Raw genomic sequence first — 14273 nt, forward strand, 5'->3', positions numbered from 1 at the left:
TTTTTAAATACATTTTGAGAGAAAAATCTTTTGAGACACACAGACATCAATAATCAGTATATGAATCTCAACAATGGTGACATGCTTCATGCAGCAATGCATGCTGGGAGCCACCATAGTATACAACTCATGGCTCCCAGCATGCATTGCTGCATGGAGCATGTCACCATTGTTGAGATTCATACGCTGATTGATGATGTCTGTGTGTGTCAGCATAGGTTAAGTTTTTTTTTTTTTTTTTAGCTCATGTTTATAAGATTTTAACTGAATGTTATAATACCACTGGATCTCATGTGACAGAAACACAGTGTTTGTAATATGAACGCAAAAACATCACTGAATCAGGTTATTTTCATGATTATAAAACCATTAACAGATAACAGCCATCACTTGATCTCATATCACGTTATCTTTCTTTGATGCTGCAAATGTGCTTGACACACAACTGTCACAGCGAAGACTAGAGGTGGGCAGATCGATACTAATATCGATAATATCGATACCAACCTTGGTATCGGTATTGATCGATACCAACGGGAAAATATCAATACTTAAGTTTCAGTTTCTCTCGTTTTGCGACCTGGCCGTGTTTGGCAAAATGCTGCTGCTGTCACAGAGCAGAGCAAGCTCTTAAGAGTGCTGCTCGTCCTCGACACTGCTCTCCGCCCCCTCTCCTATTTTGTACCGTCACGTGACTCACCACTAGCGCTACCGGAGAGAAAGAGGAGCGTTGTATGGCTGTATTTTCAGGCCGATCTACCCTTTTTGTGTAGTGACAGTGATACTAGTTTCTATATTTAAACTTCACCTAGATGTGCACCAGACTTAATTATTTTTATAATTTTATCAATAGCTGATTCTCCAAGAGCAGTGGATATTACAAGGCGCCTATCAGAAATGATTGTGAAGGACCTGCAGCCTCTTTCCATAGTGGAAGATGTCGGCTTCAGGAATTTTGTATAAGAAGAATTTGTTTTACATTGTGAAGTAAAACGTTGTCACTTTAAGAAAAAAATCCTGAAAAGAAGTGCACTAAAGAGGAGAAACATTTTTTTTATTAGCATGCTACTTGAAAAGAGAATTTGTTTTTACATTTTTTATATTTGTGAAGTAATCATTTTGTAACTTTGTTTATTTAAATAAATCAGAAGTAACCAAAAGTTGTTTCTGAACAAAAGCTTTTGTAGTACTGATTAATAACCCAAAATGCAAATCACAAAAACAAATTAAAAGTCATGAAAATTCATTTAGATTTAGGTTGAAGACGCATCCACCTTAATTATTAAAAAGTATCGGTATTGGTATCGTATTAGCGATACTGGCCCTGTATTTACTTGGTATCGGATCGATACCAAATCTAGCAGTATCGCACACCTCTAGCGAAGACAAAAGATATAATAAGTGTTAAGAGCCCAACTAATGGAAACACTAATCACTGTTATGGTGTTTAACTGTTATATGTTATGGAAATTAAACACATTAGAGTTAAACCTCTGTTAATTTTCAATAAGAGCTTTTGTAGTCGTCTGACAGAAATAAAGTCAGTCTGGTTAGTAATACGTGAAGCTGGTAATGCTGTTTGTGGAGTTGTTTAATCTTCCTCTGCTGAGATCTTGAGATATTTAATGTGCTGCCATGCATTTCACCCTTTGATGCAGTGTGGTGCTTATTCCAACCAAAATTCAACGTCTGTCTGATGTCGGAGTTTGATGTCAAACAAAGTTGGGTTTAGACGTCAACCCGACTTTAATTTTCAACCAAAATATGACGTCTGACTGACGTTGGATTAGTTGGAGTCCAACGTCTTCCTGACGTCACATTGATGTACAGTGCCTGCTGGGGACATTATGATAGATATAGACTTGACCTCTTCATAAAAAAAATAAAAATAAAAAATCACTCATTCACTGAAACCCTCTTTTTCCTTACCAGTAATTGAGATGTAGGTGTTAGCAGGAGTGTCTGGAACTCGATCAACTGGTATTTCAGATTTTACAACTATAGGTTTTTCTCCTGTTCGAGAAATAGTTAAGAACATCAAGATGGAGGAAGAGACATGAGTCACATGCTGATCACATTTGGTTTGTTTTTTGGTTTTTGAGTACAGAGCAAGAAAAGAGCAGGAGTTCATTGGGTATTCATACATGTTTTTGTCTTGACTGACCGAAAGTAAAATCACATTAATTCTCTGGTTTTTGTGACTGAATACAAGTTTCTATGGTTCACAGTAAATCTCACCATTCTTAACAGGATTGAGCTCCACATTTTGTCTGTGTAATGAAATAAGCACACCCTCAGACTGAAAGAGAGAGACAAAGTGTTAACTACCCATGATGCTCTAGTTTATCTATTCAAAATGACAAACCTCTATTAATGATACAAATGACAAATAAAATAAAGTGTCAGAATTTTCCATCAGACGTACCACCACCTTCAGCGGCTTTCTCACTCCATCAGAGTAGATGGCATCATATGCTGAAGCTTTCACCTCGATCATGTGATTTCCCAGCGTCATGGGAATAATCACATATGAAACTGATATACTGGAGTCTTTCTCAACAGATACTGCCATTCTGTATTTGCCATTCTTACTGGCAAAGCTGCAAACATCTTCTGTCTCCATGAACTCCACACGCACCTGGATAAAATAATAAAATGAGACTCAAATCATTTAATATATTAGATGAATCTTCCTCCAAAATAAATGCATATGAGCTTAACATGAAATGTGTGATGATGGGATATATTTCTGTTTCAGCACAGGACAGTATCCTACACGTTTCTTCAGTTTGAGTCACGAGCATCTCGAAAACCTCAAATGAGTCTCAGGATCCGCGCATGCTGTCATTAGATGATTTGACTCAAGCAGAAATGTTTTCTACAATCCACATGACTATAATGTGCATACAGTCTGAATTATTTTTTTTATATTAAAAGTAATCCACCTTCTGCTTCTTTGGGGTGTAGTTGTGAATAATGGCCCTGATTTCCAGTTGTTCGCCGCGCACAGCTGAGTAAGGCATCTTTAGGTCAATGAAAAGATGCTTAAAAACGACCATCTCCTCAGGTTCTGCCACACAGATGCCTTTGAGGAGGAACACAGACACACAGAAGGATTTAAAGCAGCAGCTCCTGGAGGATGACGATGATGATGATGATGATGATGTTTTTCAGAGCATGTATTGTGTGTTTGAAGCTTCTCCTTACCAAGTGTTGGTGACAGACTGACAGCCAAGATCTGCCAGGTAGTGATAGAGTCTTTCAGATAGATCACTTTTTCTTTGGCTGGTGTTGGACTGGAATATGAGATATATAAATACCAGAAAATACCAGTAATAACAGAAACTGTTGAAGTACAGTTATACCATTTGTTTAATATCTAAATTCATGTCAGCCTAATAAAGCATCATAAGTTGGGCAGCCTGGAGGAATTATGTCTTACAAGGGACACGATTCAGATGTTTTCTACATATAAGCACATTAAATACTGTTGTATACCACTACTGCTTTCCTACTAACATCTTGACATTAATGGATGTCATTTCATGTTGTTGAGATAAAAATAAAATGAATAATATCAAAGATAATTGAGAAACAATGCTTGCTCTTTGTCGTCTGAGGTCATCAGCTCGAGTCAGCTGAGATCATGATGTTTATTCACTGCCAGTGACTTGTCTAAGACGTGTCTGAATGTCTCCTACTCACCATTTGTCACATAGATCAATCTCCTCCCAAAGCCAACTCTCAGGGAACCGCGTACGTGACACAATCTCTTCAGAGTCTGTGTAATAGTCAACATCATCATCTGTTTTTTGTTTGAACAAAAACAAATCATTAATCTCTCTGGGATCTAAAAACGTGTTTAATACTACTGTATTAGTGAATTCCCAATTTTTTCGTCATCTCAGCAGTTATCAATACTATTTTTCTCAATTTGTTTTCTGACTTTTATTCATACGTCTATATCTGCATAAGGACTGAAGTAACACTGGAAATCAACCTGAATTTAATCTGTCAGAATATAATGGTTCTCTGTGCATCAAATTCACTCCAGATTTTCCAGATTATTTGTCATGTAGCAAACAAATAGAAAACATCACAGTTGGATCATTATTTCATAATCTGATAATTAATTGCTCAATTTAAATGAGCAGACCCCCTCTGAACAAATTCAATACGTGTTATTAAATTAATTAAAAATATTCTTGAAATTCAAGTAGTATGTTTATAGTACATCTGTATTCCCAACACACTTATCTGAGATGCTTTAATATATATTTAATTGCATTTTAATATATTTAAAAAATACATACCAGAGGTCCTTTGGTAATACATATATGATAAGAAATATATACTAAACCCAAGCATACTTTTAAGTGAAGATTTAGTGTATTTACAGAAAACAAGAATTAGTAAATTTACTTACATTTTATTTGGCAAGTTTTTGCACAAGTAAATTTACACATTTGGAAATTAAGTAAATCTACTAAACTAAGTTAAGTAAAAAAAAAAAAAAAAAACAACAACTAATAAGTACATGTAACTTGAAATGTTAATTTTTATTGAGTAAATTTAAATTAAAGCAATTAGCAGACACTTTTATCCAAAGCGACTTACAGTGTGTGTTTTAGAAACACACGTTATTACAGCCAGAGTAAAAACTAAGACAGAAATCAAGGGTCAAGAGCCCAACTAAAGCAAACAGTGATCTCTAACATGGTTACTTCAAATGAAACAATAAATCAACATCTAAACCTTAGTTCATTCTCAATAAGATCTTCTGTAGACGTCTGACAGAAATAAAGTCAGTCTGGTTATTAATAAGTGGAGCTGCTGATGCTGTTTGTGGGGTTGTTTCATCAGATCTTGAGAGATTTCATGTATTTTATTTCAGTTGATTTCATCTAAGTCTGTGTCTGAAGTCAGTTGTAGTAGTTCTTGTGTTTCTCTTTTCTTCAGTGATTCTGTTTGTTAACAGCAGCTGTTCTTCACTAATTCTCAATCAGCACTTAGTTAATTAATTACTTAAATGCAAAGTTTTAAAACTTACATGGTTTAAATCAAGGCAATCTATTTACTCAAACGGTTTGAGTAAAGTTTACTTATCTGGTTTTACAGTGCTATTTATTTTGTCTGTTTTCTTAATTGCAGAATATTTATCATGTGCATCCAGTTCTTCGTGCTGTCTTTGCTGTAAACTGGTTTAAAGGGACAGAAGTGAGAGACTTATTTACCATCATTTGATAAAACTGTTTTGAAAAAAAATAATTTTACATTTAGAAATTTCTAGAATCTCAGATTTATTATTAGTGTAAAAACTTTTTTCAAATTCCTTTTTCCAAAATAAAAAAGTAAGTAATTGAAATTTGCACTTATTTTTCACAAAATATTGAAGTGTTCCTGTAGCTCAGTGGCAGAATATTGCATTAAAAAGCGCAAGGTTGGGGGTTTGATTCCCCGGGAACACATGATAGGTGAAAATTGTCAGCCTGAATGCGCTGTAAGTCACTTTGGATAAAAGTGTCTAAATTAAATTTAACATGTCAAGTTACATGTACTTATTATTATTTTTTTATTTTTTTAACTTAACTTAGTAGATTTACTTAATTTCCAAATATGTAAATTTTACTTGAAAAATGCCAAATAAAAATTAAGTAAATTTACTAATTCTTTTTTTCAGTTACTTGTAAAATAAGTATAATACTTAAAAGGCTGTTGTTAATAACATGATATGTTTATTTTATAAGGCTACCACTGAAATCTCCACAAGGATTCCAACATCATATTATTTGATACTTCGTAGATCAGTTTTCTAAAGATGTGCTTAACCCTCTGGAGTCTGGAGAAGTTTTGACATGCCCTGACATTTGTGCTTTTTGTCAGTTTCATATACACTGAAAAAAAAAAAAAACAATAAGTAAATTTACTTAATTTTTATTTGGCAAGTTTTTGCACAAGCATTTTTCAAGTAAATTTACACATTTGGAAATTAAGTAAATCTACTTAACTAAGTAAAGTAAAAATAAAAAATAAACTAATAAGTACATGTAACTTGACATGTTAAAATTTATTGAGTAAATTTTAATTAAAGCAATTAGCAGACACTTTTATCCAAAGCGTCTTACAGTGCATTCAGGCTAACAATTTTCACCTATCATGTGTTCCCGGGGAATCAAACCCCCAAACTTGCACTTTCTAATGCAATATTCTGCCACTGAGCTACAGGAACACTTCAAGATTTTGTGAAAAATAAGTGCAAATTTCACTTACTTACTTTTTTATTTTGGAAAAGTTTTTACACTAATAAAAAACCAGAAACAGAGATTCTAGAAATTTCTAAATGTAAAATATTTTTTTTCAAAACAGTTTTATCAAATGAGGGTAAATAAGTCTCTCACTTCTGTCCCTTTAAACCAGTTTACAGCAAAGACAGCACGACGGACTGGATGCAAGTAGTGCTTATACTATACCTTCTGTCAAGATGATTTACGACTTTAACCTTTGACCTTTTGACAGGTTGAACTGCCGGTAACCTTATGATGGATGGGTTGAACTTTCTGAATGAGTTCATGAGTTAACCTATTGACCCCTCCCCACGCATCGATCATGTGGTTTTGACAGAAGCTTTTATCCTACTGACCTAGTTAATCCTAAATCATCGTTTTTGACGGATAGTTTTATGGTATATGAACCCTCCCATGCATCGATCACGTGTTGACAGAAGCTTTTGCTGGTTGTTAGAACTTTGTCCAGTTATATGGGTTATGTGTGTGCGTGTGTGGTCATATGTGTGTGCGTGTGTGGTTAAGTGTGTGCGTGTGTGGTCATATGTGTGTGCGTGTGTGGTTATGTGTGTGCGTGTGGTTATGTGTGTGCGTGTGTGGTTATGTGGCTTGTCCCCCTCCCATTACATACCTAAGCAGTATATAAATGGGATCGGTTATTTCATATATGTGACATTCAGTTATTTCACATTTACATATAAAACATTCTATAATTTATATAATATAATTAATTATCATGCTAAAGTTGAAAACATGCCGTTCTTTATATAATTTATATAATATACATAATCTAAAGCAATTTAACTAAGGTTGAAAAACATTCTGTTCTTTAAAATAATATAAAAAGCTTACTAAAAGCAATTGTTTTAGCTGAATAAAATTGGCTTACCTTCAGCTTGTGAAACTGGCTCGCAGCTCCATCTGTCGGACTCTCTCTGAATGAGCTTACCCCTGTCTCAAAAACATAGTTGAGCCGTGCTCGTGCCTGCATGTGCGCGTTCTTTCTGTTATTCTGTTATTTCTTTTTCATACCACAGTACAACAGAGCTAAAGTTGAAAAACATTCCGTTCTTTATATTCTATCCTGTATATAACCTATATAATCTAAAGCAATTTAACTAAGGTTGAAAAACATTCTGTTCTTTTAAAAGGATATAAATTAAACGGTTATAAAAAAATATATACTGAAACCGACTGTTTCAGATAAACAAAATCCATTCTACATTTTTTAGAGAGCCGAAGGGGGTGTTTTTTAGACAGCTGAAGGTCCCTGTTTCAAGTGTTTGCATGCCACAGTTCACTCTCATCTGAATTTACTACACAATCATAATATCTTTAAAGATGTTGTTAATTAAAACCATCATATCTCATGCAGGAGTAGCATGTTTTTGACAGTTTTCTGATGTTTCCATCTATGAATTACGGTTGGTCAGCGTCTAGCATCTCTCATGCCCACGAATTTATGATGACACGGGGCGACCCCGCTCAGCTTTCCGCCTATTGAACAGATCCATTCATAGAACAAGGATGAAACCTAGCGGTCACTCAACACCGATTTCTTTCACACGGTCACCTTTATAAATGCAATTTGACGTGTTTCAAAGCATCACTTGAACCAAAAAACTTTCTTGGACGAGTCTCAAAGACAATTGCTTTCCGGACGACTCTCCAAGACAATGGATAAAAGTGAGTATTTTATCATTTCATGTTATCTGATGGTAGTGATATTTAAATACTATTAATTGATCAAAGTATGTTATGCTATTTTTACAGTCTATGATGTCTTTAAACCATATTACATTTCATTCCTGTAATTTTCTTCAAGTTATGCTGTTTTATTTTATCCGGTGATAGAGATTTTTTTAAGTACTCTATTAATTGATCAAATTATGTTATGCTATTTTTTTTACAGTCTATGATGTTATAGTGTCTTTAAACCATATTACATTTCATTCCTGTAATAAAACATGCATCGGTATTTTATCTGCTGTTTTATTTTATCTGCTGATAGAGATATTTTAACACTATATTCATAAAGTATGTTTTATTTGACTTAATATCAACGCATCTATTGTCCCAATCATCGCACATCCTGTTGACATGTGCTTAGCTTCCCGTGCTACAATTCAGTTTGCTATGTATAGGATTTCAGAAAAACAATTCTGGGTGTGTTAAATCAACGTTTTGCCACCGCGTTATCCATTTGTCATCTATGAACACGACATCGCAGGGCTGTAAGCGCTCCCGGTTAGGAATGCATGGTTCTAGCTTAGCACCAATTTCCCTGGTGAGTCTGGGTGAAATGACACCGTGTTATAGTGAAAATTGCGCCATCTGCTGCATTTTAATGTTATGACACACTGTTATAGTAAAAATTGTGCCATCTGCTGCGGTTTAATGTTATGACACACTGTTATAGTGAAAATTGTGCCATCTGCTGCGGTTTAATGTTATGACACACTGTTATAGGGAAAATTGTGCCATCTGCTGGCGGATTAATGTTATGACACACTGTTATAGTGAAAATTGTGCCATCTGCTGGCGGTTTAATGTTATGTGTGTGATGATGTTATCCATTTGTCATCTATGAACACGACATCGCAGGGCTGTAAGCGCTCCCGGTTAGGAATGCATGGTTCTAGCTTAGCACCAATTTCCCTGGTGAGTCTGGGTGAAATGACACCGTGTTATAGTGAAAATTGCGCCATCTGCTGCAGTTTAATGTTATGACACACTGTTATAGTAAAAATTGTGCCATCTGCTGCGGTTTAATGTTATGACACACTGTTATAGTGAAAATTGTGCCATCTGCTGCGGTTTAATGTTATGACACACTGTTATAGGGAAAATTGTGCCATCTGCTGGCGGATTAATGTTATGACACACTGTTATAGTGAAAATTGTGCCATCTGCTGGCGGTTTAATGTTATGTGTGTGCACTTATTAAACTAGCAAATAAAACCCTCTCCATGTGTTTTAAATCATAACAGGGTTTTTTTTGTTTTTTTATATCAGGTTCAAATATTGAGCAGCAAGCCTTTGATGGCATTAATACATGTAAGTACGTATTGATAATATATATATTACCCATAATATTTTTATTTTTATATATATTGCTTAAAATGAATCAAAATGCATGACGAAAAAACCACAAGCAGGTTTTTACTTTTTGTTGTTCTAAGAAATGTTTTCATTTAATAATCTATCCTGTAGATTGTATGTGTACTGTAAAATAATATATATACATTTTGCTTAAAGTAAAATAATTACACCTACAATTTTAAACATGTTTAAACACATTGTGTGTCACTAAAGCAAGGCACACTGTCTATTGTCTTATTTTTTTTAAATAACCTGATGACCAGCATTATTTCTTCATATAATTTATGCACCCAAGTGCTTTTCTCACAAGAGTAGAAAACCCTTTTTCTTTGGATGTGTTTGGCAGAAACATGATTTCTACATCAGAATTTTTTTTTTTTAAATGTTAGACTGAAATTTTCTAATTCGACAGAAATACTATTTTCAAATTATTTACCCGGCCTATAACACTTGGTGTAAATGTTCTTACCTAGAACAGAAAACATACACTTTGACTTGGGAGATATCATCAGGAAACATGGTGTTAGCTTTCAATGTTATGCTGATGATACTCAGCTCTATATTTCTTCGCGGCCCGGTGAAACACACCAATTTGAAAAACTAATGGAATGCATAGTCGATATAAAAAATTGGATGACGAGTAATTTCTTACTGCTAAATTCAGAAAAAAACAGAGGTGTTATTTATAGGACCTAAAAACTCTGCTTGTAATAACCTAGAACACTGTCTAAGACTTGATGGTTGCTCTGTCAATTCTTTGTCATCAGTTAGGAACCTAGTTGTGCTACTTGATCACAATCTTTCCTTAGAAAGCCACGTTTCTAGCATTTGTAAAACTGCATTTTCCATCTCAAAATATATATCTAAATTACTGCCTATGCTCTCAATGTCAAATGCAGAAATGATAATCCATGCATTTATGACTTCAAGGTTAGACCATTGGAATGCTTTATTGGGTGGTTGTTCTGCACGCTTGGTAAACAAACTACAGCTAGTCCAAAATTCAGCAGCAAGAGTTCTTACTAGAACCAGGAATTATGACCATATTAGCCCGGTCCTGTAAACACTGCACTGCTTCCCTATCAAACATTGTATAGATTTTAAAATATTGCTTATTACTTATAAAGCCCTGAATGGTTTAGCACCTCAGTATTTGAAAGAGCTCCTTTTACATTATACTCCTCTACATCCGCTACGTTCTCAAAACTCAGGCAATTTGATAATACCTAGAATATCAAAATCAACTGCGGGCGGCAGATCCTTTTCCTATTTGGCGCCTAAACTCTGGAATAACCTACCTAACATTGTTCGGGAGGCAGAGACACTCTTGCAGTTTAAATCTAGATTAAAGACCCATCTCTTTAACCTGGTTTTACACATAACATACTAATATGCTTTTAATATCCAAATCCGTTAAAGGATTTTTAGGCTGCATTAATTAGGTAAACCGGAACCGGAAACACTTCACATAGCACCCTATGTACTTGCTACATCATTAGAAGAATGGCATCTACGCTAATATTTGTCTGTTTCTCTCTTATTCCGAGGTCACAGTGGCCACCAGATCCAGTCTGTATCCAGATCAGAGGGTCACTGCAGTCACCCGGATCCAGTACATATCCAGACCAGATGGTGGATCAGCACCTAGAAAGGACCTCTACTGCCCTGAAAGACAGCGGAGACCAGGACAACTAGAGCCCCAGATACAGATCCCCTGTAAAGACCTTGTCTCAGAGGAGCACCAGGACAAGACCACAGGAAACAGATGATTCTTCTGCACAATCTGACTTTGCTGCAGCCTGGAATTGAACTACTGGTTTCGTCTGGACAGAGGAGAACTGCCCCCCCAAATGAGCCTGGTTTCTCCCAAGGTTTTTTTCTCCATTCTGTCACCGATGGAGTTTCGGTTCCTTGCCGCTGTCGCCTCTTGCTTGCTTAGTTGGGGTCACTTCATCTACAGTGATATCGTTGACTTGATTGCAAATAAATGCACAGACACTATTTAAACTGAACAGAGATGACATCACTGAATTCAATGATGAACTGCCTTTAACTATCATTTTGCATTATTGACACACTGTTTTCCAAATGAATGTTGTTCAGTGCTTTGACGCAATGTAATTTGTTTAAAGCACTATATAAATAAAGGTGATTGATGGATTGATTTGACTATTTGACTAATTTGTAGGCATCATGTAATGTTAAATGGTTTACTAAAAAAATTAAAGCACCAGCAGCTGTGATTTTCAAAATGAAAGAAATGTACAAGCTAAGGATGTTTCAACTATTATCATAATTTCCTTTTGACCCAGATGAACTGGTAATTAATTTTCTATGCGAGTGACACAATATACAGTTCTCATATTATTTGTGTAAATAGCCGTGCTAAAACATTTATGATTATTTTTTGCATGACAACAGATTATGTCAAGGTTGTTTCACATCTTAGAATCACAATGTTTTGTAAATGACATTGTTCTTACACCTCAAGATTTAGCCATATCAAGACTTTGGACGGCCGTTCACAATTTGTTTGTTGGACTGTACGTTTTTAGGTGATCTTTGTGCGGTATCATCGTAATAGGAATAAATGAAAATTAAGAAATTAAGTTACAGTTTTTCTCTTCGAGATATTTCTTTTAGTGCAACTTTGCGTCTGTCCAAAAAGTGTGATCACATGAAGCATCGACACAAAAATGAAGTCTAGCTGTTTTACACTTAAAACTATTACAACCTAAACAAATCAAACAGTTCCACCGAAAGCCGCACACTCGTTTAAGTTTGAGCATGTTAAAGTTTCCACACTCTTGTTGAGATACATTTTATCCATAACCTTTCGTGTATTCAAGTGACCAAATCACTAAGAAAGAGAGTATAGCAAGAAAACTAAAGTTTACAGTGCATATAGAATTCAGAATACAATTGTTAACGTATTTTAATTTTTTTTATGTTGATTTGTAAATGATATTTTTATTACTCCGTTAGATTTAGTCATCGTGTCCAGATAGCAGATGACACAATTCACATTTTGTTTTAAGACTCCTGTAAGTTCATGCTAACTCTTGCATGGGAAAGAGAGCAGGGTGAGCACATTCTATTCACTTAAGAAAAATTATTAAACATTTGCCCGAACTTTTTTATTATTTTGACAAAACACAACACAACAACATTAAAGAATGTTATCAGTTCCTATGGCCATCTTCTTTGATTCAAATAAAGCAACATCTCGGGTGTACGTGTTTATGTGCTAAACATCTTTGTTTCTCCACTTCTGGCAGATTTGTTAGATGGGCTACTGTTGTATTCTATTTTATATATTTTATATTAAAATGATCCTTACCCTCCATATTATATTCTTTTTTAAAACAAGATATTTAACTGGCAGTATTCCCCCAACGTGTGTTTTCCATCAGTTGTTTGGCCTTCAGCCTTTTTATGTGCTTTTCATTTACTGTAAGATCGCTTTACACTAGTGTAATGAAAGTTAACTTTTCTTAAAGTTTATAGTTGTATTTTACTGTATCCGCATCCTTCTATTTATGTTGTATACTGTAAGAATCAGTGACTACCAAAAGGATTCCTATTTCCCAAAAGGATGTCTTTGTAACAGTGTTTTGAAACCTTGAACATCAGGTTTGTGTATCGTCTGCGGCCAAAGTTTGAGTCTGACAAAAGAAAAAACAGGTTTTTTTTGACTAAACTGTTTGATTTTGACCTGAAAGTTTGAAGTTTGCACAAGTTGGTGTGTAGTTTTGAGGTTGTGTTTATAAATGTGAGAAAATGATGAATTGTTTCACAAGTTGTGGGTTAGCAATCGATACAAACTGTAATGCATTTTTTTAACACCACAGTACATTGTAAAACTCACACATGCAAGTCAAAAAGCATACAACACCGCACATTACATACTCTGCACTTCACAGCACTCAAACACACACACACACACACATGCAAATAACCCCCTCAAACATCATGTAATATATACCACACACACACACACACAACACTGCAAATATAAAAAAGCATGTTGATACTTACTGTTCAGTATTTTTACTCTATCTGTATTGTCATTTTTAAAATTGTTTTTAAAATTTTTAAAAGATTTTAAGTTGCATTTGTAAATAATATTCACGAGTTTTCTGTCATGACTTCCACTCATTGTTATATATAACTAATTCAAGTATTGAGCAGTACCTACAAAAACATAAAATTATCAATCTAAATGAGTTGAAATTTTATAATGGGGTTAGCAAGACTTTTATTGTTTAATAAAATATTTTATTGTTTAAAATTATAAATAAATCTATTAGTAAAATCTACTTAAAATATTGTCTTACACCAATTAATACATTTGTTCATTGGGATACTCAAATATGTTATGATTGTCAACTAAAGATTTTAAGGTAACACTGCTTAAAATTGCATGTTTCATTTACTTTAGGAAAGGGATGCAAAAATGATGCACTATATTTTTAAGTAAATAGCATATTGTTTTTTTCATTGCAGTTTAACACTTTCAACTGAAACACATCTCATCATTGCGGTCAAAATTAGAAATTCAGGTTTGAGGTTGTTAAACTTAGATAGTATATATAAAAAATAAACTAATTTTGTGCATACAGAATCCCTGTGTAACCGAATCACTAAGAAAATCAGCATTCAACATTCCCGCTTGACATTAAAGCGTAGGTCTATGTGTACACCCCATCGGTCATAAGTATTAGCATCTACCGAGTGGTACATTTTTCTGTTTATCCACTTTTGACGGATTTGATAGACGGACTATGTCATCTTATTGTAACGTGATCGCGATTAAGAACCATAACACTACACTACTTTCACCTGAAAAGGTTATAGATATAGTCTTTTATACAGGAACGATGTCTA

At 34.5% G+C, this 14273-nt stretch overlaps 1 protein-coding gene across 2 annotated transcripts in view; it reads right to left on the reverse strand.

Moving 5' to 3' along the window:
- LOC113049778 (complement C3-like) overlaps nucleotides 1–14273 on the reverse strand; it is a 121663-nt gene that overhangs the window by 84537 nt on the left and 22853 nt on the right. For both annotated transcript variants that reach the window (XM_026212516.1, XM_026212447.1), the window contains exons 17-22: nucleotides 3706–3805; nucleotides 3208–3296; nucleotides 2946–3085; nucleotides 2426–2638; nucleotides 2239–2299; nucleotides 1930–2013 (exon numbers count right to left, since the gene is read on the reverse strand). In XM_026212516.1, coding sequence (XP_026068301.1) covers nucleotides 1930–2013; nucleotides 2239–2299; nucleotides 2426–2638; nucleotides 2946–3085; nucleotides 3208–3296; nucleotides 3706–3805 — 687 coding nt within the window. The remainder of the gene's footprint in view (nucleotides 1–1929; nucleotides 2014–2238; nucleotides 2300–2425; nucleotides 2639–2945; nucleotides 3086–3207; nucleotides 3297–3705; nucleotides 3806–14273) is intronic.

The sequence above is a fragment of the Carassius auratus genome, chromosome 1, assembly GCF_003368295.1.
Source record: "Carassius auratus strain Wakin chromosome 1, ASM336829v1, whole genome shotgun sequence".
Classification (NCBI taxonomy): domain Eukaryota; kingdom Metazoa; phylum Chordata; class Actinopteri; order Cypriniformes; family Cyprinidae; genus Carassius; species Carassius auratus.